The following is a 27,528-nucleotide window of genomic DNA, read 5'->3' on the forward strand; positions in this document are numbered from 1 at the left end:
TGAGAAGACATGACTCTATTGCACACGAAAAATGAGCTCGTAAGCACTCGTAGTTAATTCCATGTAAGTCTACTCGTATAATCTTAACGTACTGGTGCTAATTGCGTCAACCTACATCCCCATGATGTAGTTATGGTAGACAGTGGAAACATATATTGTATGAAGTTAAGTCCGTCAAAATAGCACATAGTTAGCAATATAGTTAGCAGATTTGGTTGTATGGATTCTTGGAGGTTGTACTCCTCTTGGTTTACTACTACTGGTTGCGATTAAAGACATTATGAACCTAAGGCGAGTAGTGAGGTGATCCTCTTTTATCGACATGGCGCACAAAGTGCTTGGCCATTTCACTTATACTATGAGTGCCCTTTTTGTGTTCCTTACACTGCTAAGGCTGTCCTACCCTTGGTTGATATGATTTGTGGTCTCCAGATGACCACTACTTCGTTCAAAGAGTGTAGATGGTCTGCATAGTTTTCTGGTCCTACTTGTGGGTTTCGTAAAGCATTTGGAATGGTGTTCTTGTTACTTATGGGGGATCGGATTTACATTGTTGTACACCAGGCTTTGTTTATGGTCTCCATTACTCCATGACAGATGGTTGGAAACCGGGAGTCAATGCGGGTTACTTGTGGCCCAAACGGAGGTGATGCTTGATTTTGTGAGGGTGTTGGCTATCGGAGTTCAGTGCACGTCGATTGTGGATCGGATTGTCTTTTGTGGAGATGCGCCCTGAACCGGGTAGGAGTTAATCACTAAGCTTGTCTTTGCGTGGGTATTGTTTTGTTTCTAGGTATGTCCATTCCAGGGGCACTTATATTGGGTGTTTATGTATTTGAGAAGAGAAGGGTGAAAGCGTCTCTGGTCTACTCCCAATTGGGTAAAGCTCGTTAAGGGTTTCCTTGGCGCTTTCATCCTTGCTGGGCACTTAGTCGGAATCCTCCCTTTCACAATTCATCTCTTGGTATTCCTTAGGATTCACTTCTGGGTTTTCCTCATGGACTTCTTTTGGTCTTTCCTTGCCCCATCCGCAAATCATCGTGACAGGGTAGTAGAAGTCTTGGTGAGGAATTTCAACTATGTTGTTTGTGCAAGAATCGAGGTACGAGATATACGGGGAAGGTTTAGGTGTGGGAGGGGTTTACAGTATCCTAAAATACTCCTATAGTATTTTAAACTTGATTTTCGATTCTAATGTTCTCTTGTATGTGTAGTTGGTAGGTTTTAGGTTTGTTGCAACACCACCATCACTCCCAAGCACATGTTGGTCATATCTCAAACAAATATAGTTGATCAGGCTATATTTATCCCAGATATGATTACATAACTGCCCAGATTTGACTGTAGTGTTCAACCTGTAGTTAATTTCAGTTTCTTCTCGTTATGATAATGTGTTAGTAAATATGTATACTTTTATAAAATACTTGTATCTTTAAAGCATACTCTTAGTCAGAGTGTTTTAGTCCCGTTGTATTTATAGTTGTATATCTTGAATGGCTAGATATACTAGTTCGCTATAAACAATGCTCTGATACCAATCTGTCACACCCCCGGACCAGACGGCGGAAACGTCCGAAGGCGGGTGACTTGATTGTGCAGTATCATAACAATTGAATAAAAATGAAACAGAGTAAATCCAAACATCATACATTGAGATATCAAACTTACATTGTTTACATATTGTATTTGTCCTTCAAGTTACACAAAAGAGACATAAGTAGAAAAATTCCAAACTACAGCAAAATAGTCCCGCATCCACGTCGCTTTTTACATGCTTACTAGATCTCTGAGAATACAAGTCATTTTGAAAAGCGTCAAATAAAAGTTGGTGAGTTCATAAGCATTTTTGTATAAAATAGTTTTACACTTGTTTAGAATCGTTCTCATTGTACTTTCAGAAAATCCGATATTTTCTATGAAATCGTTTGAAGTCTTGCTTTGAAAATTGTGGATATATGCGTGCATGTTGTTACTTTTTGTTCATCCTTATAAGGAGTGATTTTTGAAAAGTAGTATAATTTGTAAAGGCGAGTTGCGTTCGAGAATAGTTCTTTTGAGTAGTAATCATCAATAGTTTCCAGAAAATCCCCTATTTTCAAAAGAGAATATAGTTGTAAATCTTGTTTTTCTTATCGGGTATAATTGAGTGTGCGTTCTAGTTTATCGTTATCGAAATCGTATAAAATCGTTTATTCCAGAAAATCCTATATTTTCTGCTATAAAATATTCGTAAGTTCTGTTTCCAATTGTGTATACTTGCATGTGTGTATTACTTTATCGTTTTCAAGATCGTATCCAAATGTTTTCCCCAGAAATCCTATGTTTTTCTGATTTGTAAAATAGCAGTATTAAGACTCTAATACTTGTTAGGTGAAAGAAATCAACATGGCGATTGTGGACATTTCGCGCAATGAAAAGGACAGTCAACACAACAAATGCGGACCATCACTACCATGCGTAGGGCAGTCAACACAACGTGCCAAAATTTATTTATGAGGTTTTCCTTACATAAATTTTCTAGATACAATAACATATTCTAGTGAGTCGTTATAACCATACTAATATGACGGAGACCTGTTTTGGCGTTTCTCAGGCGCCCATGTTTTGCTTAAAGACATTTGTCACCCTAGACTGGCCGGTCTAGCTGTAGCGAACAGCAAAGGTGCGGGGTGTCAACCATGTATAGATCTATACACAAATTCTTGCTCTCCCTCCAGGAGACTCTTGCTATAACTTCTTACAGGACTTTAGACGTACATTAATATTTTTTTATTAAGGTACTTTTGAGATTCGTCTGACTAGAATATTAACAACTTTTTGAGCAAATCGTTGAGATCCATTATTTATTAAATAAACAATGATACTTGTACTTGTTGACTAGATCTAACATTTTTGTTTATTGGAATTAAACCACTTTGAATACAATTATCAAAAATGACCCAATATTAATTAAAGGTGTCATGAGTAATTCAAAGCTAGGTGCATCGTTAAGAATGGCCCAATTCTTATAAAATGTTCATTATGGATTTATATTTATGAAACATTTAAAAAAAACCCTTGTTTATCCAAAAATTCCATTTTTGGTCCTTTAGAAATTTAGATGTTCAATGATTCTTCAAATCCATTTCATGTTCCAAAAATGATATATATATATATATATATATATATATATATATATATATATATATATATATATATATATATATATATATATATATATGGATGAAAAATAGCCCAAGATATCAATATTTTCGTAACTTAATATCTTCAAAATATTAGTTCCAATCTTTTGTTTAAACAATTTCCTTGAACAATCCTGGTGACTTTTGGTGTAAGATTTTATGCATGATAATTCATATAAATACTATTTTTTACTTCAAATCAACAATAGTTTGTGAAATATAGTTTAAGTTCTTGGGACTTAACCAAAATCTCGAATTTTGGGCTTCTACAAGGAGTTTAATGAGTTTTAAACACATATATCACAACATGCAAAATATGGACAAGTAAATAGTTGATGATTTCACAAGACCTTTGACTTGTATCCTCCCCCAAAAACAATAGAAATCTCGAAAAAGTAGGGGTATGAAGCTCACATTGGTTTAGCTTGTTGGGTGATTTGAAGAGGTGTTAAGGAGTTTCCAAGTTCCAACACTTGGAAGGTTTGATAACTCTTTGAACTTTAGAATATCCTAAGAATATGTACCCATAATTTTTATGTGTAAATATAATGAAGTTTTAGGAATAATGTGGAGAATCTCTAGTCAAAGAAGATGAAATACTTACAAAAATCTGGAAATTTTCTTTGAAGGAATGGGACTTGAAGCTTGAATAAGTTGAGAGCACTCTTAGGAGTTCACAAGTTGAGGATATGAGAAGTGGGAAAGGGAAGAGTAGTTCACGTATCTAAATGGAGAGGATAAGGAGTGACTTGACACTTGCTTGGAGGACTGGTGGACAAACCTTATTATCTATGGTTATTTTGTGTTTTACTGGGATTTGCATGGGAAAATGGGGGATTTACATCACATCATAAAGTCAAACCCCTTTATCTACCTAAAATCCCTTTATAAATCTTGGGTATTATTTTATATAAATATGTTTAAAATAATCAATTTTGGCATAAAATAGGGGTTTAAGGGGTCTAAGATATGAAAAATACGAGTTTGGTGGAATTCCCGACGTCAAAATCTCCTAAAATGAAGAAAAGGTCCGAAATGGACAAAAATCTGGAGTGTAGTCCGGAATCTGCGAGGGTCCGAAGTGCTTAGGGAGGTTTCCGGATCCATTTAGCAAAATCCGGAGTCATTTACTCAATTCAGGAGCATTTTCTCGGATTCAGAGTCAGATGCGAAGTCCGCAAGTCCGGACCGGAGGTGCGAAGCCGGCTAGAAATTCCGAAGCGAGGCAAGGTCTTCCGAAGCAGAACCGAAGGATCCGAACGAGGGTGATTCCGGAGCAAAACCTTCCGGGGTGAAGGTGGTCCGAAGTGAGCAAGGGTATTCCGGAATCCATCAGAAGCTCCGAAGCAGGGAGGGGTTCCGGCCCAAGAGGGTTCCGGACCAAGAGGGTTCTTTTGAGTTTTCTCCTTCAGTTTTGAGTTGTTTTCGACTAAGGAAGATACATAGAGAGATTTGAGATACGTGGAGAGATTTGGGAGAGATTTGATATTCATGGAGAGATTTGGGAGAAATTTGATATTCATGGAGAGATTTGATATTCATGGAGAGATTTGGGAGAGATTTGATATTCATGGAGAGATTTGATATTCATGGAGAGATTTGGGAGAGATTTGATATTCATGGAGAGATTTGGGAGAGATTTGAGATACATGGAGAGATTTGCATTCTAACCCTACATGCCTCATTAGGAATCATATTATACACTATAATGTATTAGCACAAGTCTCACAATAGCCATTGCTTACGTGAGGACGAAATTTCCTAGCCAAAAATGCTAGTTGTGACAATTGTATATATTGCCAGTTTTGTTTTTAAAATATAGTGATCATGTGTATTTGAATTTCAGATTATCATATGTGTTTTTTATTTGTTTTTGAGTCATATCCACACTAAATTTTTTCCTTAAGAACTACTGCAAGCCTAATCCATGAATCTTTGTGCAACCTCAATCCTTTTCTACCCACATCCTCTACTTCTTCAATACAAGTATCCAATAAGGATTTTAAATGTTCATTGGTCCATTATTGTTTCTCTCCCATTTCTAATAACAATTATATATAGAAAAATAAAATTTCATAAGGTATTTCAACATTCACAAATCTGATTTCATAAGGTATTGCGGCAAAAATTAATTTAACAGCATGCATATCATACATATTTCAACAAAAAAACAACATATAATGACTGTTTGTAGCAGTGTTTTCATATTTCCAGCAACATCCAAGACCAAATAATGATGTTCAACACATTCAACAACAAATTTATGAAATAAAGAGTATTTTTAGCAAGAATCACCAAATTAACATCATTAATTCATATTTTCAGCACATAGTTTCGAATTTTCATCAAGAAAAAACTTGATTTCACCAATTTTATGGAATTTCTAGAAAAACACATCAACAAATATTAATTTCCAACAACATTCAACAAGAAATTTAAGCAAGAAAAACTATTTCAACAATATTTCGGATTCAACAACATCCAACAACAAATTTAACCAACAAGAAGCATTTTTGCAAAATTAAAGAACATATTTCAGCAAATTAGAGAGATTTCCAGCGAGAACAGGCGTCAATTTCATGTTAAAACAAAAAAAAATCAAAACATTCAAGGGTTTAAGAAGACTTGTTTTGTTTTCAGCTGAAATCTGGAGCCTTTTGTTGTTGTCTAGTCATGCGATCGGAGAGGAGGTGCTCCAGTTTTGGTCTGGATGAAGGTGACACGAGGAGGAAGACTGGTGGTGGATGGGGGAGCAGTCGACAGTCGGAGTGCTGAAGATGGAAATGTGCGATGGAGGCGTGAAGAGAAAATAAAAAGTAGCTTGTGTTTTTTAGGTTAAGTCCTTGAAGACCTTAGAAGTGGCTAGTCAATATTTGTATGGTGAAGACCTCGCACAAACCTTTTTAGATCTGCACACTTCGAAAAAACAAACAATCTGTGAAGATATATGTATGCGCCCGGTCTCCGGGGCACGGACAAAAATGATTTCACAAATCTACAGCCAAAAAGCAAACACCCCCTTAATTGACATGGGTTGGGTTGAGTTAAACTCATTTATTAAATGAGTTCAAATTTCCAAAAAAATCTAACATATTTATTTAAATGAGTTTAAGTGTTTCAAATCAACCAAACATGTTAAGTAAATGAGTTATTATTAGGTTTATTTGTTCACTTTCTTCCGATACAAAATATTAAATACAACATATTAAATAAATTGGTTGAATTAGGTTTTGCCGAATTAAATTTAAAATGTCAACAAAACATTATATATATATATATATATATATATATATATATATATATATATATATATATATATAGAGAGAGAGAGAGAGAGAGAGAGAGAGGTGGGTTCAATTGAGAAAATAAAAAAGGTTGAGAATGGGGGAATCATTCTCAGCCACTCATTTAATTAGCCTCTAAACATAAAGGACACGGTGGCAAACTTGTAAATATGATATAATAGCCTTCAATCACAAATACGTAAGTGTAGAGAATTAGATAACAGTTGAAATTCATTCGTTTTTTGCTCTTTCAATCCAACCTTCAATTCTGCTTGAATACGAACATATCTTCAACATCTACGATTAATTATACTCCCAGCATCATTAGAACAACATCATCGATAATCAACAAAAAATTCAATTTGTATCATTCATTCAACATCGTTCATCAAATAAAACATCGAAATTAAGGTTAGAAAAAGATCAAATCATTTTTTGTTTGAAAATTTTCATATATTTCTCTACCAATCTACTATTTTGTAAGATTTAAATAGTCAAAGTATCATATTTATCACATTTTTAAAAAAGTTAACTTGTATGCACTCCAACTGTTTGATGAAATGCATAAACTAAATTACCCCGTTATATTCACATATGAATATGTTTTCTCACCTGAATCAATATGTGATTATTAAAACACAAAACAAATATGCAAATCTGTATGTTATTCATATGTGAATAACATATAAAAATTATATATATTTCTGAAAACACCTTGTAATATTCATATATGAATATACTGTGCAATATTCACATATGAATATACCAACTATTATTCATAAGTGAATATACGATCTAATATTCACAAGTGAATATACTATGTACTATTCTCATGTGATATACCATGTAATACTATATAATATTCACATATGAAAATATCATCTAATATTCATAAGTGAATATATCATCTAACATTCACAAGTGAATATACTATGTAATATTCACAAGTGAATGCATCGTCTAATATTTAAATATGAATATACTATGTTTAGTATATGCTATATTCATATATGAATGATACTTAAATTGTAAAAAAAATTAATCATAGTTTTTATTCATAAGTGAATAACGAATGTACTGTAGTAAAAACCTGATTCATTTTTATTCACTTATGAATAACGATAGCTGAAAATATAAAAAAAATAAATTTTTTATTTTATCTTAAAACTATATCAATATGGATGTCTATTTGTAGAGAATAAAAAATCATGAATTTTGGTATATTTAAAATCATTTTTCGATAAAAATAGCTTCTTAAAAATTAAAAAAAAAAACGAAAAAACTATGTTTTTGTATATATTAAGGTAATGCTTAGCATAGTTTAAGGAAACATGTTTTGTTGGAAAACACATGTGCATTCATTTCCCATTTTCGCCGGTACGTTGGAGGTTTTTGCGGCAAAAATAAATGATTGGCTGAGAATGATTCCCCCATTCTCAACTTTTTTTTTCTCAATTGAACCCTCCTCTCTCTCTCCTCTCTCTCTCTCTCTCTCTCTCTCTCTCTCTATATATATATATATATATATATATATATATATATATATATTGAACCCTCCTATTTAAATAAGTTACAAACTCCAATATTTTTTAAAAGTCTTAAATAACAACCATAAAAAGATATAGAAGAGGAGTTGCGAGAGAGTGAGAAACGGTGGTTATGGTGGCATGATCGAATCAGGAATAAGATTAGAGTTTTTTTTAGTCGTGTGTCTCATGGTTGTTGTCCTCAGTTTTGCTCATTCAAACATTTTAGAATTTAAAATTAGAAGTCTTTTTTATACATAAACAATTTCAAATAAAATATAGGGTTGATGTCATATTTTGTAGTTAACTTTTGGATTTGTGTTCATTTGAGCATTTAACTAATTTCAAGCTTTAAAATGTCACCGAACTTACAAATTTGTGCCAAAATGGCTCGGAATTTTTTTTTGTCACTTGACTTTCAAATTTATGTTCATTTTGTCACTTTTTTAGAAGATTTTTATAATTCATTTTTATAAGGGTTTTTCTCATAGATATCCAACAACCTTTGATATTTGGTTTAAAAGATCATTTATTATTATTTTTTTTGTTCTTTATGGACCCTCAAACTCAAAAAAAAAATAAAAAAAAAATACATGTTAATTAAGTCACCAATGTAAGATGAAACCTACTATTATCGGTTATGTTCAATTGATAGTGTCAATGTGGAAATTATTGTCCATATAGACACACACTTGGCTGTTGATTTATTAGTCTGATGGATGTTGACTCACTAGCTTTACATCGGTACAAAGCTTATACTTAGAAGGATGTTGAGCAGGAACAGAAGGCGTAACAGAGTCCAATAACCGTTCACGATTACACAACGGTGAGGATGCCGGCACCACCACCACTGAGGGTTCCAAAGGCACCGACTTTGATGGTTGTATGTGACATCCCCAAAATCACGGCCATAAAAGACCGGTTTCATTTATGCTTTTAAAATAATTTCAGAGTAAATCCATTGATTTAAAAGAGTTGCGGAATTTGTCCCCAAAACAAAACATGATAAAATAAAGTTTATCCAAGCATTTCTTAAAGAAATGTATTTTCATTATATATCAAAACTCGGGATGTCATGTTCCGATACAGACACAAAAGCATAAACAATAAAATATAGACCTTACACATTTTATAAAACTATTGGTCTATAAACAAAAACATCTTCACAAGTTCTTCAACTTATGCTCTCGCGCCACTACCTCTAATACAAAGAAAACTGAGTGGGTCGGGCTTGGGAGCCTGGTGAGCATATAGGGTTTTCATCCCACAATAAATAATTATATTTAATTTCACCAACCAACAATAACCCGATTACCCATTCCCGTTATCCTCACTTTACGTCCCTATGACAACAACTATTACAAGGGACCTAATCTAGGATTTTCATCGGGACGGACACAACTGCAGAGGGGTTTCCTCAGCAATAAATGTCCTAAGGCAACCATGAGGGGGATAGAATACAGCAAATGAACACCCAAGTTCACCAACACCTACAGGTTATGAGCCTGCCAGCATTCCACAAGACAGTCTAGAAAGAGTCCGTGGTCGTCATCCATATTCTGTTGAATGACTAGATCACAATCACATCGAGGCCTCTCATCAGTTTATCACACATCAACTATCTACCCAAGTTCTACCCAACATTTTTGTAGATAACAACATACATATGCATTCATATGCAACTTAAAAACTGATAAGATACTCATTCAATACTCATCCCAAATAAACATATAACATATATATACACGTATATTTATACACACGTAACACATATTCTAAAGTAGATAGAAGAAAGAGAATATACACTCACATAGAACGTATACTTAATACATTCAACAATACTTGTATTAAATCGTGTTTATGAAAGGGACTATACACTCACTTGATCAGGATGATCGGACAGCACTACGGCTCTAAAATTAGTATTCTTCGGTGAAACCGGAAGATCTTCACACACCGGGCTTCTCGCGGGCAGAGCTTCGGCTCGGAAACTCTTTTCTTCTCGGGATCTTCGGAGCTTCGGGACTTGCTTCGGGTCTCGGGATGATACCGGGGCTTCGGGGGGTTAAAATAGGGCTTAGAGAGGGTATCGGGAGTGAGAGAGTAAGGGAGGAGCAACCAAAATCGGCTGACCCTTGATTTCTATTTATAGGGTGAATTTTCTGGGTTCACGTCGTGAGTTTCAAGTGCTCACGTCGTGGGGCTTGATAGTCGCTGCATGCGTCATCACAAGTGGGGTCTGACAGAGTCCAGGTGACGTTTTTCTGAGTTCACGTCGTGAACACAGTGTTCAGGTTGTGAGTTCTGACACAGGATCGGATTTCGTGCCCCGAACTTCAGAAATTCATATCTTTCACATACGAGCTCTGTTTTCGACGTTCTTTATATGCACGCGTAGGTGAGATTATGCTCCACAACTCTCGTTTAGACTCCGTTGGCTAATTTTGAATTTATTTTTATTATATTTATATTATATTATTTTTAGTAGGCCGGGACAGGAAAACTCCGTTAGAAATCCATAACTTCTTCGTCTGACGTCCGTTTTCGTCTGTCTTTTTACCGTTGGACTACTATCGATGAGATCTTCAATTCTCATTTATAAAGTTTCGGCTAGAAACCACTCGATCTCAAATTCGAGTATTCGGGCTGCATACTGCTAAGCTGAAACTTAGAAAAATCATAACTTCCTCATACGAAGTCAGATTTGGGCATTCTTTTTATGCACGTTCTCGGTTTAACGTATTCTACGACTTTAGTTTAGATTACTAAGGCTATATATCGCTCTATATTAAATTCATATTTTACGTCATTCAGCGTCGTGCCGGTTCTGTCGTGAAACTTCGACAGGTCATAACTTCTTCGTTATAACTCGGATTTCAGCATTCTTTATATACTCGGAAACCTCGTCACGACCACTATGTCTTCATGTATCAATATTGGGTTTATCTAACATTTCATTTTGACGCTTATTCTTAACCTTAATTAAATTAAGACACACAATTAAGCACAAAACACACAATACTCAAATAATACACTTCTATTATTTCAAAATGGGTTACAAAGGTTAACCTAGACTATCACATCATCATTAATACCTTGCCCAGAAACACGGGCGTTACAATTCTCTCCTCCTTAGAATGATTCCGTCCCCGGAATCACACATCAACAAACAAATGCGGGTAGCGACTCATCATGTCACTCTCCGTCTCCCAGGTGAGATTTGTCCCATTCGTATGTTTCCAACGGAGAAGCACTAACTCGACCATCTTGCGTCGTAACTTCTTAGTCCTTCGGCCAACGATTGCCTCTGGTTCTTCAATTAACCTCTTGTTCTCATCAATTCTCAAATCCGAAAGTGGAATCATGTCGGGAACTTCTCCCGTGAACTTCCTCAAATAACACACATGGAAAGTGTTATGAATTCCATTCAGTTCTTCGGGTAATTCGAGCTTGTAAGCTTGGTTCCCAACCCTCTGAAGAACTTTAAACGGTCCAATAAACCTTGTACTTAACTTTCCCCTTTTACCAAATCGTATAAGTCCCTTCCACGGTGAGACTTTAAGCAAAACCGAATCTCCAACTTCAAAATTCATCGGTCTTCGCTTGTTGTCAGCATAGCTCTTTTGACGATCCTGAGCTGCTAACATTCTCTCCCTAATTATTTTCAACTTTTCAGCAGTTTGATGGACTATCTCCGGTCCCATAAACTGCTTTTCCCTAGCCTCAAGCCAACAAGACGGCGTACAACATTTTTGTCCGTACATAGCTTGATAAGGTGCCATCTTAATGCTCTAGTGGAAACTATTATTGTAGGAAAATTCTACCAAAGGCAAATGTTCATCCCAGTTGCCTTGGAATTCCAGGGTACATGCTCTCAGCATATCTTCAAGTGTTTGTATCGTTCTTTCGCTCTGACCATCAGTCTGTGGATGGTAAGCTGTACTCAAACACAACTTGGTACCCAATTCCTCTTGTAGACTTCTCCAAAATCGCGAGGTGAAACGGCTGTCACGATCTGACACAATCGTTAACGGAACACCGTGAAGCCTCACAATTTCCTTCACGTAAGAATTCTCAAGTTTATCCATAGACCATTTCTCATTGGCTGCTATGAAATGCGCACTCTTAGTGAAGCGATCAACGACCACCCAAATCATGTCGTGACCATTCTTTGTTCTGGGCAATTTAGTGACAAAATCCATGGCAATGTCTTCCCACTTACCCATCGGTACAGGTAAAGGTTCTAAACTCCCATATGGTTTCTGATGTTGTGCCTTAACTCTCGCACATGTCACACACTTGGCCACATACTTTGCTACATCAAGCTTCATCGTCGGCCACCAGTAGTAGGGTTTTAGGTCCTTATACATTTTTGTGCTACCGGGATGAATTGAGTACATGGTTTTGTGAGCTTCTTCCATCAAAAGATCTGTTATTCCTCCTGACTTAGGTACCCAAATACGATCTTGGAACACCTTCAGTCCTTGACCGTTTGTACCAAACACCAACGTTTTGCCCAAACGTTCCTCCTTTTGGTCATTCTTCTCTAAAGCTTCTTCTTGAGCTTTCTTTATACTTTCCACAATTGTCGAGACAACTTCTATTCTCAACGCTCTTGGCCTTTTTCTTTCAAGATTGACTTTCCGACTGAGAGCATCAGCAACAACATTTGTTTTACCGGGGTGGTAAAGTATCTCACAGTCGTAGTCCTTGAGTAACTCCAGCCAGCGTCGCTGCCTCATATTCAATTCTTTCTAATTAAAGAGATATTGGAGACTCTTATGATCAGTGAAAAGTTTGCACTTCGTGTCATAGAGGTAATGCCTCCATATCTTTAGAGCGAAAACTACCGCTGCCAACTCCAAATCATGAGTGGGGTAGTTCCTTTCATGCTCTTTCAGCTGTCGAGATGCATACGCGATCACCTTATCTCTTTGGGTCAAAACACAACCCAATCCAACCCCAGCCGAATCGCTATAAACAGCGAAGTCTTCAACTCCATCGGGTAGAGATAAAATCGGTGCCTCACATAGCTTCTTCTTTAGCAACTCGAATTCTTCTTTGTGCTTATCACTCCAAGCATAAGTAGCTCCTTTGTGGGTCAAAGCTGTTAGTGGAGTAGCGATCGAAGAAAAGCCTTGGATAAACCTTCGGTAGTATCCGGCTAATCCTAAAAAGCTTCGGATCTCCGTGGGGCTTTTTGGTTGTTCCCACTTCGTCACAGCTTCAATCTTTGATGGATCAACCATTATTCCTTCTTGGTTGACCACGTGACCCAAGAATTGGACTTCTCGAATCCAAAAATCACATTTGGAGAACTTGGCATACAACTTCTCCTTCTTCAAGACTTCTAACACTTCTCGCAAGTGTCTGCCATGCTCCTCTTGGCTTTTCGAGTAAATCAGAATGTCATCTATGAACACTATCACAGATTTATCAAGGAACGGATTACAAACCCTGTTCATTAAATCCATGAATGCTGCTGGAGCATTGGTTAGTCCAAACGACATAACCAAAAACTCGTAGTGTCCATATCGTGTTCTGAATGCAGTCTTCTCTATATCCTGCTCTTTCACCTTCAGCTGATGATATCCTGACCTTAGGTCGATCTTTGAAAAATAACTTGAACCTTGTAGTTGATCGAACAAGTCATCAATCCTCGGCAACGGATATCTATTCTTTATTGTTGCCTTGTTCAGCTCTCTGTAATCGATGCACATTCTCATACTTCCATCTTTCTTCTTCACGAATAACACCGGAGCTCCCCAGGGTGATGAACTAGGTCTAATGAAACCTTTGTCCAATAACTCCTGAAGTTGCATCATCAGCTCCTTCATCTCCGTCGGTGCTAATCGGTAAGGTGCCTTTGCTATTGGTGTCGTCCCTGGTAACAAGTCTATTCTAAACTCCACTTCTCTATCAGGCGGTAATCCGGGAAGATCTTCGGGAAATACTTCCGGATAATCACACACGACAGGAATGCTATGCATTTCCTTTTTCTCCTTCTTAGCATCGATCACGAATGCCAAATATGATGTACATCCTTTGGCCAAACACTTTCTGGCTTTCATTAGAGAAATGATTCCAGAATTTACTCTACGTTTGTCCCCATACACCATAAATGACTCTTTCCCTGGCGGGTTTACTTTTACAATCTTCTTCTTGCACATTATTTCGGCATCATTGGCGCTAAGCCAATCCATTCCCAACACGATGTCGAAACCGTTAAGTTCGATAGGCAATAATTCCTCGTGGAACTTATTCTCATTCAGGTCAATTAAGATGTTTTTCATACGATGGCTAACAGGTACAAACTTGCCACTAGCAACTTCGACTAATAAAGCATTATCTAGTCTATCAACAGGCAAAGCTAGTTTTCTACCAAATTCATGCGATATAAAGGAGTAGTTGGATCCAGAATCAAATAAAATTTGGGCAGGCAAATTGTTTACGAGAAAGGTACCTGAAGCGACATCAGCTTCATCTTTCGCAGCTTCCAGTGTCATCTGGAAAGCTCTTGCTTTAGGCTTTGGGGGAATATTGGGTTTTGATGCCTCCTTCTTTCTCGGACAGTCTTTCAAAATGTGCCCCTCTTCATTACACCCAAAGCACACTCTCTTGTTGGAAGGACACTCATTGGCATAATGCCCCGTCTTTCCACACTTGTAGCAGGTCACATCCTCGCTACATTTCCTAGAGTGCTTTTTCTTGAACTTTTCACACCATTTCGATTCGCCTCCAAACTTCTTCGAATTAGACTTCGAAGATTTGTTTTTCTTGCTGGAACCTGAAGCTCCTTCAAACTTTCTATTTTCACCAACTTCAACTTTGTTGGCGGTTCTCCCCTTGATCATGTTCTCAACAGACTTGGCAGCCTAGATAGCTACCTCTACAGTATGTGCCTGACGTACTGGCACCTCGTACTCCCATGGGAGTCCCTTTGCGTACCGGTCCACTTTTGTCAACTCATCTGGGACGATACGCAAAGCAAACTCCATTTTGTCGGTGAAGGCGTTTGTGTATTCATCAACTGACATGCTGCCCTTTGTCAATGTCATAAACTTGTTCTCCAATTCTAATAGATTTTGGGCCGAGCAGAACTTGCGCCTGAACTGCACCAAGAACTCTGCCCATGTCAATTGCAGTGGTTCATTAGGGCTTAGGGTCTTCCCCAGAGTGTTCCACCAGCGAACGGTTCCACCCCTAAACCGACGCACTGCGAACGTGGTCTGCAACTTGCCTCTGCAGCCACAAGTCATGAAGGCTAACTCCATTTCGGAGATCCAATCCATCACTCCGATCGGGTCCTCCTTTCCAGTGAAGGTCGATGGTTTGCAAGTCAAAATGTACTTGCATCCAAGTCCATCAATTCCTCCCTCCGAATGCCCTCCATTTACTCAATTCTCTACGAGTCTTCACCATGACGTTTTGTACATCCAAGCAGACGTTCGGTGTACCGGGCGAGAATTTAAGATAAGAAAGCTTTATTTACGATAGACGTATAAATCTCCTTATCACTCCGAAACGTTTACATGTTAGTTCTAATACCGTAGTCCTACGCTTAGAACCCTAAACACATAAGGTTTCCAGATCCGGTTGGCAACAAACCATAGATCCGAACAAATAATATCATATATGGAAAACATATAACATTTAGCACATAAAAGCATTTTAGGAAACTTTCCTAAAATAAACTAGTGCTCGTGTCTAAAGTATAACAGACACTATCTCAAAATCTTCAATTAGCATTCTAAGTTTAAGTCTAGAAATCCTACAAATTCCTAGTTCGCTTAAACTAATCCTCTGATACCAACTGTGACATCCCCAAAATCACGGCCAGAAAAGACCGGTTTCATTTATGCTTTTAAAATAATTTCAGAGTAAATCCATTGATTTAAAAGAGTTGCGGAATTTGTCCCCAAAACAAAACATGATAAAATATATTTTATCCAAGCATTTCTTAAAGAAATGTATTTTCATTATATATCAAAACTCGGGATGTCATGTTTCGATACAGACACAAAAGCATAAACAAATAAAACATAGACCTTACACAGTTTATAAAACTACTGTTCTATAAACAAAAACATCTTCACAAGTTCTCCAACTTATGCTCTCGCGCCACTACCTCTAATACAAAGAAACTGAGTGGGTCAGGCTTGGGAGCCTGGTGAGCATATAGGGTTTTCATCCCACAATAAATAATTATATTTAATTTCACCAACCAACAATAACCCGATTACCCATTCCCGTTATCCTCACTTTACGTCCCTATGACAACAACTATTACAAGGGACCTAATCTAGGATTTTCATCGGGACGGACACTACTGCAGAGGGGTTTCCTCAGCAATGAATGTCCTAAGGCAACCATGAGGGGGATAGAATACATCAAATGAACACCCAAGTTCACCAACACCTACAGGTTATGAGCCTGCCAACATTCCACAGGACAGTCTAGAAAGAGTCTGTGGTCGTCATCTATATTCTGCTGAATGACTAGATCACAATCACATCGAGGCCTCTCATCAGTTTATCACACATCAACTATCTACCCAAGTTCTACCCAACATTTTTGTAGATAACAACATACATATGCATTCATATGCAACTTAAAAACTGATAAGATACTCATTCAATACTCATCCCAAATAAACAGATAACATATATATACACGTATATTTATACACACGTAACACGTATTCTAAAGTAGATACTTCATATCTATGTGTTAGAAGAAAGAGAATATACACTCACATAGAACGTATACTTAATACATTCAACAATACTTGTATTTAATCGTGTTTATGAAAGGGACTATACACTCACTTGATCAGAAGATGATCGGACAGCACTACGGCTCTAAAATTAGTATTCTTCGGTGAAACCGGAAGATCTTCACACACCGGGCTTCTCGCGGGCAGAGCTTCGGCTCGGAAACTCTTTTCTTCTCGGGATCTTCGGAGCTTCGGGACTTGCTTCGGGTCTCGGGATGATACCGGGGCTTCGGGGGGTTAAAATAGGGCTTAGAGAGGGTATCGGGAGTGAGAGAGTAAGGGAGGAGCAACCAAAATCGGCTGACCCTTGATTTCTATTTATAGGGTGAATTTTCTGGGTTCACGTCGTGAGTTTCAAGTGCTCACGTCGTGGGGCTTGAGCGTCACTGCATGCGTCATCACAAGTGGGGTCTGACAGAGTCCAGGTGACGTTTTTCTGAGTTCACGTCGTGAACACAGTGTTCAGGTTGTGAGTTCTGACACAGGATCGGATTTCGTGCCCCGAACTTCAGAAATTCATATCTTTCACATACGAGCTCCATTTTTGACGTTCTTTATATGCACGCGTAGGTGAGATTATGCTCTACAACTCTCATTTAAACTTTGTTGGCTAATTTTGAATTTATTTTTATTATATTTATATTATATTATTTTTAGTAGGCCGGGACAGGAAAACTCCGTTAGAAATCCATAACTTCTTCGTCTGACGTCCGTTTTCGTCTGTCTTTTTACCGTTGGACTACTATCGATGAGATCTTCAATTCTCATTTAGAAAGTTTCGGCTAAAAACCACTCGATCTCAAATTCGAGTATTCGGGTTGCATACTGCTAAGCTGAAACTTAGAAAAATCATAACTTCCTCATACGAAGTCAGATTTAGGCATTTTTTTTATGCACGCTCTCGGTTTAACGTATTCTACGACTTTCGTTTAGATTACTATGGCTAGATATCGCTCTATCTTAAATTCATATTTTACGTCATTCAGCGTCGTGCCGGTTCTGTCGTGAAACTTCGACAGGTCATAACTTTTTCGTTATAACTCGGATTTCAGCATTCTTTATATATTCGGAAACCTCGTCACGACCACTACGTCTTCATGTATCAATATTGGGTTTATCTAACATTTCATTTTGACGTTTATTCTTAACCTTAATTAAATTAAGACACACAATTAAGCACAAAACACACAATACTCAAATAATACACTTCTATTATTTCAAAATGGGTTACAAAGGTTAACCTAGACTATCACATCATCATTAATGCCTTGCCCAGAAACACGGGCGTTACATTGTATGAGTCGATTCTCCGACTCCTCCTTGCTAGAAGATGCCATAGATTGGTCGGACTAACGTCACATTGAGCTCTAAAGAGGTTCTCTTTATTCTGACGATTCCTTCTTGCTTTTTTCAGAGTGTAAAACCTATCATCTCCTCCACGACTTCGTCTAAACTGCAATTCAACACCTAGCATCTTCACTAAAACCCTAAGTTACAAATCCTTCGATCTCTCCAAAAAAACAAAGCACAAAAGCAACGATTTGTCAAAAAATTAGAAATTCAATGATATTGATTTTGATTCATTTTCCTGTTATAGCTAAATCTAACACAAAACTGCGTTGGGTATTGATTTTTTGTAAACGAATAGTTAAAAACAAGATGAAAATCAACTAATTAAGGAGTCGATGGATTCAGAAAAGCCCTGAAATTTGACAAAATCAAACAAAAAGCAACGTTTGTGTTTTTGTTGTGACGATCGAAAGGCGAACATGATTGGAACTAGACTTGAATGAAGGTTTGATGAGAGAGACGAAAAGCAGTGTGTGAGGGAAATGGATAGGGGACATGCTATTAACACCCAATCTGTGATTTTGTTGATCATGAATGCAAATCAGTGAGAATTCAAGTTCCGATTTAGGTAGGGGTGAGCATGGTGCGGTTTGGTGCGGTTTAAAGGGAAAACCGAACTGCAAACCGCATGGTGCGGTTTTTGCATTCTTAAAACCATTGGGTGCGGTTTTTCAATGGTTTGGTTTTGCGGTTTTTAAATGCGGTTTCGGTTTGTATCGGTGCGGTTTCGGTTTTAAACCTGTAGACTGTGATGGAGAATGGTCGTTGGGAGTGATGTCGTAACTCGCAAGACAAGACGCTCATAAACTATATTATAATTTCGTGTGTAACAAAAGCCAAAAGGTAGGAGGGAAGGTAAAAAAAAAAGGTAGGAGGTAGGTTAAAAAAACGGTGGGATTGGAGCTTGTCGGTAGTACCGGAGGTAAATTGAATTCCTTTTCAATATGTGGATTGTGGAATATGGATTAAATTTACCCAACGTCAATTCGTAAAACTCAAAGAATGAAAGTCAACATTTAGTCTATATATATATATATATATATATATATATATATATATATATATATATATATATATATATATATATATATATATATATATATATAGAGAGAGAGAGAGAGGTAGGTTCAAATGTTTCTTATATCTATTGTGTGCTAGAATACACCAATAAGAATTTAGTATTAATTATATTTATTTAAATGTTATCCATAATTATAATTCATTTTTATGGAAACTAATTAAAATCTTCATTAATGTCAACAATAATATTCTTTCAGAATGAATTCATATCTAGAAGAATGAGAGTGTATTCCAGCACAATGAGAGTGTATTCTAATAGAATACACTTTCGTTCTTAATATTTCATGCAGCTTTATTGTATTTTAAGTGAGTGAGTCCTGAAACAAAATACGAACTCATATATAAAAACCTAGATGCGAATTTATTCTGAAAGAATGTTATTGCTGACATTAATGACGGATTTAATTAGTTTCCATAAAAAGAGAATTATAATTATGGATATCATTTAATATTCATATAATTATGGAAATCATTTAATATCTATATTTATTTAATTAAATAATTATTTAATTTACTAAATTTCTATTGGTGCATTCTAGCACACAATAAATGTAAGAAACAAAATAACCTAGCCATATATATATATACGGTGCGATTCGGTTTGGGTGGACCGGTTTTTGGATAAAAACCGCACCGCACCGTTGACCTTCGGTTTTTGCATAAACGAAATCTGCACCATTGGTTTTTGCGTCGGTTGCGGTTTATTGCGGTTTCATCGGTTTTTTTTAATCGGTTCGGTTTTTGCTCACCCTTAGGTTTAGGGAATAAAGGTTCCGAGTTGTTGAGCGATAGATGTGGATTCGTTAATGGTACTGCCAAGACTAAGCACCAATTTGTGATTTTGTTCCATATTTGTTTGATTCCTCACCATATCGATGGCTCCAACAACCTCTACCATGGATTCCAGTTGGGTTTTTCTTTTTATATGTTGTAATCTTCCGATGATATGTTAATTAAACAATCTCTTCACTCACTTTTCCATCTCCATCGATGGCAGAAGATAAGAGAAGCAGAAGATTTTGTTTCCATTTATATGGCATAGAAAACCACACGATGGTGATATGAACACCTTCTACAAATCAGACAAGTAGAAAGAATAATGCGAGAAATAGTGGAATAACATAGATGAGACTTTTTAATGTTGACTAATCAGAGTTAAACGACACATCAGCTTGTTAACCGGCTAACTTGTTTGAAATATGAATAATGGCAAATATGGCAAGTATTTTCTGAGTTTGGGGACCCATAAATACCAAAAAAAAAATTAAACTTTCAAAAACTTATGTAAAACGTTGTTAGGTCTTTATTGTTAGTTCTTTATGACAAAAACTCCTTTTATAACTTTATTTTAAAATATACTACATCCGTCCTATATTTATTGTCTATTTTTGACTTTTGAAGTTTTTATTCTTTAACTTTGGTGTAGGGTGTATGTGGAAAGCAAGGAACGACGTTTGGTTTAATAGAACCCATGTGAACTCTTCAAAGTTGGCGGATAATGTGATTTCTATGGTTTTTAGTTGGTTGAAATATAGGGGTAATTTTGAAAATTGTAGATGGGAATGTTGGGTTTGTTCCTCTTTTGACATTTTTTAAGTTTTGTTTTGTTTTTTCTTTTGTGCCCGGTCTTTTTCCTTTAGGCCGTGGTTTTAATAAATTCCGCCGGTTCCAAAAATAAAATACATAACAGAAATAAAAATATTTAAAGTAAAAGTTGATGAATAAATACTTTAAAAGTCAAAAGTGGACAATAATTATGTGACGGGTGGAGTAGTAACTAAATACACACAATTTCAAAAGTAAGATGACTAAATGAACATAAAACCAAAAATTTAGTAATCAAATAAACACAATTTCAAAAAAGTTAAGAGCATATGACATGAGCAACTTGAAGTGGTGTTATAACAACAAGCAACAAGAAGAGGGGGTGGTGTTCATGGTGTTATAACACCCGTTAAGAGGAGAGAGATAGAGAGAGAATTTGTGCAGCAATAGAAGATCACGTTTCATCTAGTCATGGCCACAACAAGAAGCAAACAACTAGATACAACAAGAATGGTGGGTGGTGTTCATCTTGTTATGACTAGGTTATGAGGTGCCACATCATCAATAATAGCATTTGTCGTTGCCATACCATATGCTCTAAATGACAAAACCAAAAGTTAACTCATGTAATATGACAATTAGTTTTGAATAAATGCAACCTTATCTCAATGTAAAACCCTTGATATTTATTGTGTGTAGGTGACGGATTCGATATTTCGATTCTTTCTCCTCCTTTTTATGTTGGTGTATGGCAATTTTTTTTTACATGGGTTAAATAAAATCACGGATCCGGGTTTTACCCGCCTAACATGCCCATCCTAGATTCGGATCTAAGTTCCCTAAGTTTTTTTTTATTATATATATATATATATATATATATATATATATATATATATATATATATATATATATATTCGCCTTAATTTTTAAATTTATCTACGAACTTGGTTCTACAATATTGTCTTCACCGTTTAACCCAACTTTTAATAACTTTTATGAATTTACAATATTGTCTCAAATTTATTCTTTTAGAGTTTAGATCCAAAGTTTATTTTGTTCTTTTAATAACTTTCATATAATTTTACAATTTTAGTACATAACTTTTATTTATACTTATGACTATAGTATTTTTTTTAACAAAAAATCTAACATATTCTTACATTACTTCTAACTTCATCTATGTTTCCCAAGGTACTTGAACCCTCGACGTTAAAAAGAAAGAGCAACACTGAATATCGCTTAGTTAGAAGCCTTTTGATGTTTGCGACTATAGTTAGAAGCCCGTTGATGTTTGCGACTATAGTAGATAGATATTTTTTTTAATCAAATTTTTATTTTAACTTTGTATGTATATTTACAACTTTATTTTTTACAAGTTGTTTCACCAAATTACCTTTTAACTAGACCTTACAATTCGTGTATTCGTATCATGAAAATGTGTCAGTCACAAATTTGACACAATATGAATACATAAAGAGAAATAAGTTTTATCTTAATTTTTAAGATGTATTCGTGTTGTGTCGTGTCACTCACAGATTCGTGTATTCGTGTCTCAAATTGTCAAGTCTACTTTTTTACATTCGTTTTTATTCATTTATTAATGATATTTTTTATGTGTTCACAAAATCTTTTTTTTTTCAACTTTGTTTTTATGTAAAACCTTGGTTTTCTTTGGAAACTTTTTTTTTTCATCTTTTATCTTAGATATTTTAAGATTCCATTTTAACAAAAAAGAAATTATAAATTATTTTTTATATCTTTGTTTTTATGTATGTTAATTTAAGATTTTTTTTTTTTGGGTTTTTAACTGTTTATAATAGTTACAAATTTTATGTAAATTATGTGTCGCCATATATATTAAAGAAACATCAAGTAGAAATGTATTTATTACAAATCTCATTTACATTATTTTATGCATGATTTTTTTAAGATATCCTTTTTTATTGATTAGGTTTTTATTACAAAAATCATTCTTTCTGTATTCGTTTTCATACATAATAAACGGAAAATAAACATAGGATTTTTGCTGTAATGCCCAAGGATACAAACCTTATTTTCTTTTTAAATAGGTTGGTGGTTATTTGAACCTAGCCGAATCTATCTAATTAAATATATTTTTATATAATTAGATATATTAAAAATATCAATACAACATGCTAATTTCAATTTGAATTGGTGGGTTATAACATTCTTTTTTTCATCGCAGCCTCCATATTTAATAGGAGACCGGGATGACTCCAATGTGGACCCAAACCGTGCCCCTAGATCCAGTATACCCCCAAGCGCCACGTCTAGTATTTTTATTTTTTAATGACTTAAATATGTACGATCTTATTCTTATGTGTCTTAGTTAGTGCTCTGTGCTTATGCGTGCAGATAAGTTAATCAACGCTTTTACTTTCGGAAAAAGTTTAATGTACCAAAAAGAATGCTGCTAATATTATATGGTAATTAATAATGAGAAAAAATTTATATACTTTTTTCTGTTTAAAAACCTTACCCAACACATTATTACTGCTAATTTTAAGACTCCAATAAATGAAAATTACTGCATTACTTTTGAGTTGGAAATAACAGTTTAGTGTGTCTAGCTATTGCTTCAATAAAATATAAAATAGTAAAGTTATGGAGATGAGGAATTAATAGATTCCAAAAATAGTTAAGGAACATAAAGTGAATTTTAATTAAAACATTCCTAAATATACTCGTTAAGTCAAAAAATTATTAGTTACAGCTATTTAATTATGAAATCAAAATAAAAACCGAAAAACAAAATGTATATATATATATATATATATATATATATATATATATATATATATATATATATATATATATATATATATATATATATATATATATATATATATATAGGGAAAAGTGAATATACCCTTAAGGATATATAAGATTAGGTACCCAATGCTTAAAACTACGTAGTTTTGATTACTGTTTCAATTTTTCTGAAAAAAAAAAAACAAATTCGTTCAAATATTTACTACGTTTCCTTAATCTAATGATCACGTCGACAATTTTCTTAATTCGAATCAGTGCATGATCATCGTTGTCAAGAAATCGCATTCACCAAAAAACGATTTCATAGAAATCAAAATTCATCAAAACCAATTTCAATAAAATCAGAATTTTGTTCAGGGAAACTTAATTTCTCCATGATTTCCTGCTTCAATGATCGGCTGCTTCAAAGAAATCGTGATTCACATAAATGATTTTAAATAAATCAAAAATTAAAGGTCAAAACAAAAAGCTTGATTCACAAAAATCATGATTCCATGGAGGAGAACGAATTAAGTACAACTTTTAACAAAAAAATAAAAAAGAGAATAAATGTTATTGAAATAATTTAATTTTCTGGAAAAAAAAAGAATAATTTCCTTAAAAATAATCTACGTTTCCTTATTCTTGGTGAAATCCAACTCAGGTTACTCCTTCTTTTTCGAATGATAGCTATCGACTTCACCAATTCACAGAAAAAGAAAAAAAATCGGTGATTTCATGCAATCACAAGACGACTACTTAATACCGATAAATCAAATAAAAAAAACCTTTGAGTTCTCGAAGTTGGATGCGTTGATCATACAACTTTCTCACAACAGCAAAATCGATTGCAATCAAAGATCAGAATTAACACTAATCGTTATTCACATTAAAAAAAAACCCTTCACCGTAAAAAAAAAACTGCAATTCACAACAGCAAAGTGGATTTCGTCTTGTCTAACAGGTTGGTCAATTCCTCAATTTACAAGTTTATCAAGTTTATTATCGAATACCTATTAATATTCTTCTAAATCTCAATAAAAAAGAAGTTGCAATTCATGAAATTTGGTTATAGGTGTTGTAGTTAACTTGCTATATTCCACCAATCATAATTAACGGAAAAACTAAAAAGTTTTAATTCAGGAATTTGAATTCGATCAAACAGTACCAAGTAATTTTTTTCTGAAACTTATTTTTTGAAGTTTTTCTGATTTTATTATTGACATTGTTGTTTCTAGAGGTAGACATTGCGGGTTAACGATTTTTCTGAAAAGATAAAATATCCAATGTATTTTATTTTGTTTTAGTTTTTCATTGTTGGTTGTTAATATAATTTTTACGTATAATGTTTCAATATGCGTTGTTGTCTATTGTAGGCAATAATGAGTGAAGCCGAGGCAACAAATCAAGCTATAGAACCATATATAACCGGAGATATTGACACAAGTGATTATGTGGATGCAACATATGAAAGTGAAAAAATAAATAGTATCGGTGTGAACATTGAATTTGACGAAGATGATGTTAATGATGAAAGGATACTGGGAAAGGTTTTTGATACGCCCGATGATGCCTATACATTTTATAATGATTATTCATTTTTGCATGGCTTTGGTATACGTAGAGATGACACAATTAAAAATCCTAAAACAAATGAGCCCTTTCGGAAGATATATGTATGTAACAAAGAAGGCTTCAAAAGGATGGACAAAGATGCTTCAAGTGAAAATGAGAAAAAACGTCGTAGAGATGTTAGAACCGGATGTCAAGCAAAGCTTCGAATAACAAGACAGGAGGATGGAAAATGGTTGGTGGACTTGTTTAATGACACACACAATCATGACTTGACCATGACACCTACGAAGGTGATAAAGCATCGATCTCATAGCAATTTCCACCGTTCAATAGAAGGTAAATCTCTTATGGTGCAATTTGGTCAAGCAGGGTTGAAACCTTCTCAAATTAAAAAGGCTGTTAATACAATGAAAACCTCAAATGTAGCTGATGTAACTTCAAAGCAATGTGCCGATGTTTTATCTGAGCATCGAAAACAACATAGAGGAAAGGAGTTTTATGGACTTATAAAACATTTTCAAGATAAAACATTAGTGGACAGTGACCAGTATTTTGTCGTGGATTTGTCTGATGACGGGTATCCTAGAAATATCTTTTGGGCAGATGGTAGATCAAGAGATGCCTATACAAAATTCAGAGATGTTGTTGTGTTTGATGTCACTTATATGACTAACAAATTCAAGATGCCTTTTGCTCCCTTTACTGGGGTGAATCATCATGGACAATCTATACTATTTGGTGGAGCATTGCTTGAAAACGAAAAGGAAGAGACATTTGAATGGTTATTTGAACAGTTCCTCAAATGTATGTTTGACAAGTATCCGAAGGCAATTATTACCGATCAAGACAAAGCTATGGGCAATGCAATAAAAAAAGTGTTTCCAAATACCCGACATCGCTTTTGTTTATGGCATATCAGGAAGCATGAAACTGAGCACCTTCGATCGTATGTTTCCCGTTACAGTGATTTTCAAGAGACTCACAGACAATGGGTAAATAGTGACACCATTGAACAATTTGAAGCAACATGGGAAGATATGCGTATTAAGTATGAACTAGAAAGCAATTGTTGGCTTAGTGATATGTATAACCAACGTATACATTGGGCTAAACCCTTCTTGAAGGATATTTTCTTTGCTGGTATGACCACAACCGGACGAAGTGAGAGTATCAATTCCTTTTTTGATGGATTTGTTAACTCGAGGACCATGTTGAATGAATTCGTTGTACAATACGACAAAGCAGTTGAGTCACGAAGGGCTGCCGAAGAAGATGAAGACTTCAAGACTATGAACTCGAGACCAGTTCTTTCTTCAGTGCATCCAATCGAAGCAAAAGCGGGTCAATTTTATACTAGGAAGATGTTTGATACTTTCAAAAAAGAATGGAGTGAAGCTATTACCAATTTGACTCACGAGACTATAACAAAAACTACAGAAGAAAGCACATATAGAGTTGGGCAATTGGATGTTGATAATAAATATTGGCGTATTGTTATCTTTCGCTCTTTAAATCAAGTCAGCGTCACATGTTCGTGTTCTATGTATGAGACAAATGGGATTTTATGCAAGCATAGCTTATATGTGATGAATAAGAAGCATGTTCAAGAACTACCGAATCACTATATTTTACCGCGATGGACCATTGATGCTAGGTACAAACTGGGTAGTGCTAGTATTGAACTCAGAGAATTAAATAATGAAAATGGAGTTAGTGCCTACACATTATTTTGTGTCCGTTCAAATTTTACTAAACTAATTGAACAAGCAAGGGACTCCCCTTCGGAGATACAAAAACTTAATACAATATTGATAAGTCTTTTAGATGAACAAGCAAATCGAAAAAAATCTACGTCCTTGGAAAATGCATCTCAAAGTTCTTGTATGGGAGTTCCGCAAGTAGATATGATGCCACAGTTATCTATCCGTGATCCTCTTGGTCCAACTACTACAAAAGGGCGTCCAAAACTTGCAAGTAGAATAAAGTCTTCTTTAGAAGCCCCTAAAAAACGAACATGCTCTTACTGTCAAGGATTGGGTCATTATGCTACTAGTTGTTCAAAAAGAAAGGTAATTATAATAATAATTTAATTTTCATGATTGAGAACTCTAATGATTATATTAACAAGTTTTTATTTTTTTCATGTATCAGGCGGATGAATCGTTGCAAAAGACATAATGATGAGATGTGTTGTTTCTGTGGGCAAAAGAAAAACTAGATGCTTCATGACAATATTTTTAGTTAATTGCACCTTTTTCATGCTTTACACACAAACAATATATGAATAATCTAGAAATTATGGATGCTTCTTAACAATTTTAATGTTTTCGAATGAAATTTGTTGATTATTTATGATTAGTGTGATTATAATTGAAATTTGGTTGCCACTATGCGTTTCAAATGCAAGTATGAGGATATTTTATGTATGATGGTATTTT

The 27,528-nt window shown here is 35.1% G+C and overlaps 1 protein-coding gene across 1 annotated transcript in view; it reads left to right on the forward strand.

Moving 5' to 3' along the window:
* LOC145121318 (protein FAR1-RELATED SEQUENCE 9-like) overlaps window positions 1-27,268 on the forward strand; it is a 72,223-nt gene extending 44,955 nt beyond the window's left edge. Inside the window, exons 2-3 of the mRNA XM_079057085.1 lie at window positions 24,892-27,159; window positions 27,242-27,268. Of these exons, the coding sequence (XP_078913211.1) occupies window positions 24,892-27,159; window positions 27,242-27,268 (2,295 nt within the window). The remainder of the gene's footprint in view (window positions 1-24,891; window positions 27,160-27,241) is intronic.
* Window positions 27,269-27,528: the final 260 nt, after the last annotated feature.

The sequence above is a fragment of the Lactuca virosa genome, chromosome 6 (assembly GCF_052849685.1).
Source record: "Lactuca virosa cultivar CGN04683 chromosome 6, Lactuca_virosa_CGN04683_v6, whole genome shotgun sequence".
Taxonomy (NCBI): Eukaryota; Viridiplantae; Streptophyta; class Magnoliopsida; order Asterales; family Asteraceae; genus Lactuca; species Lactuca virosa.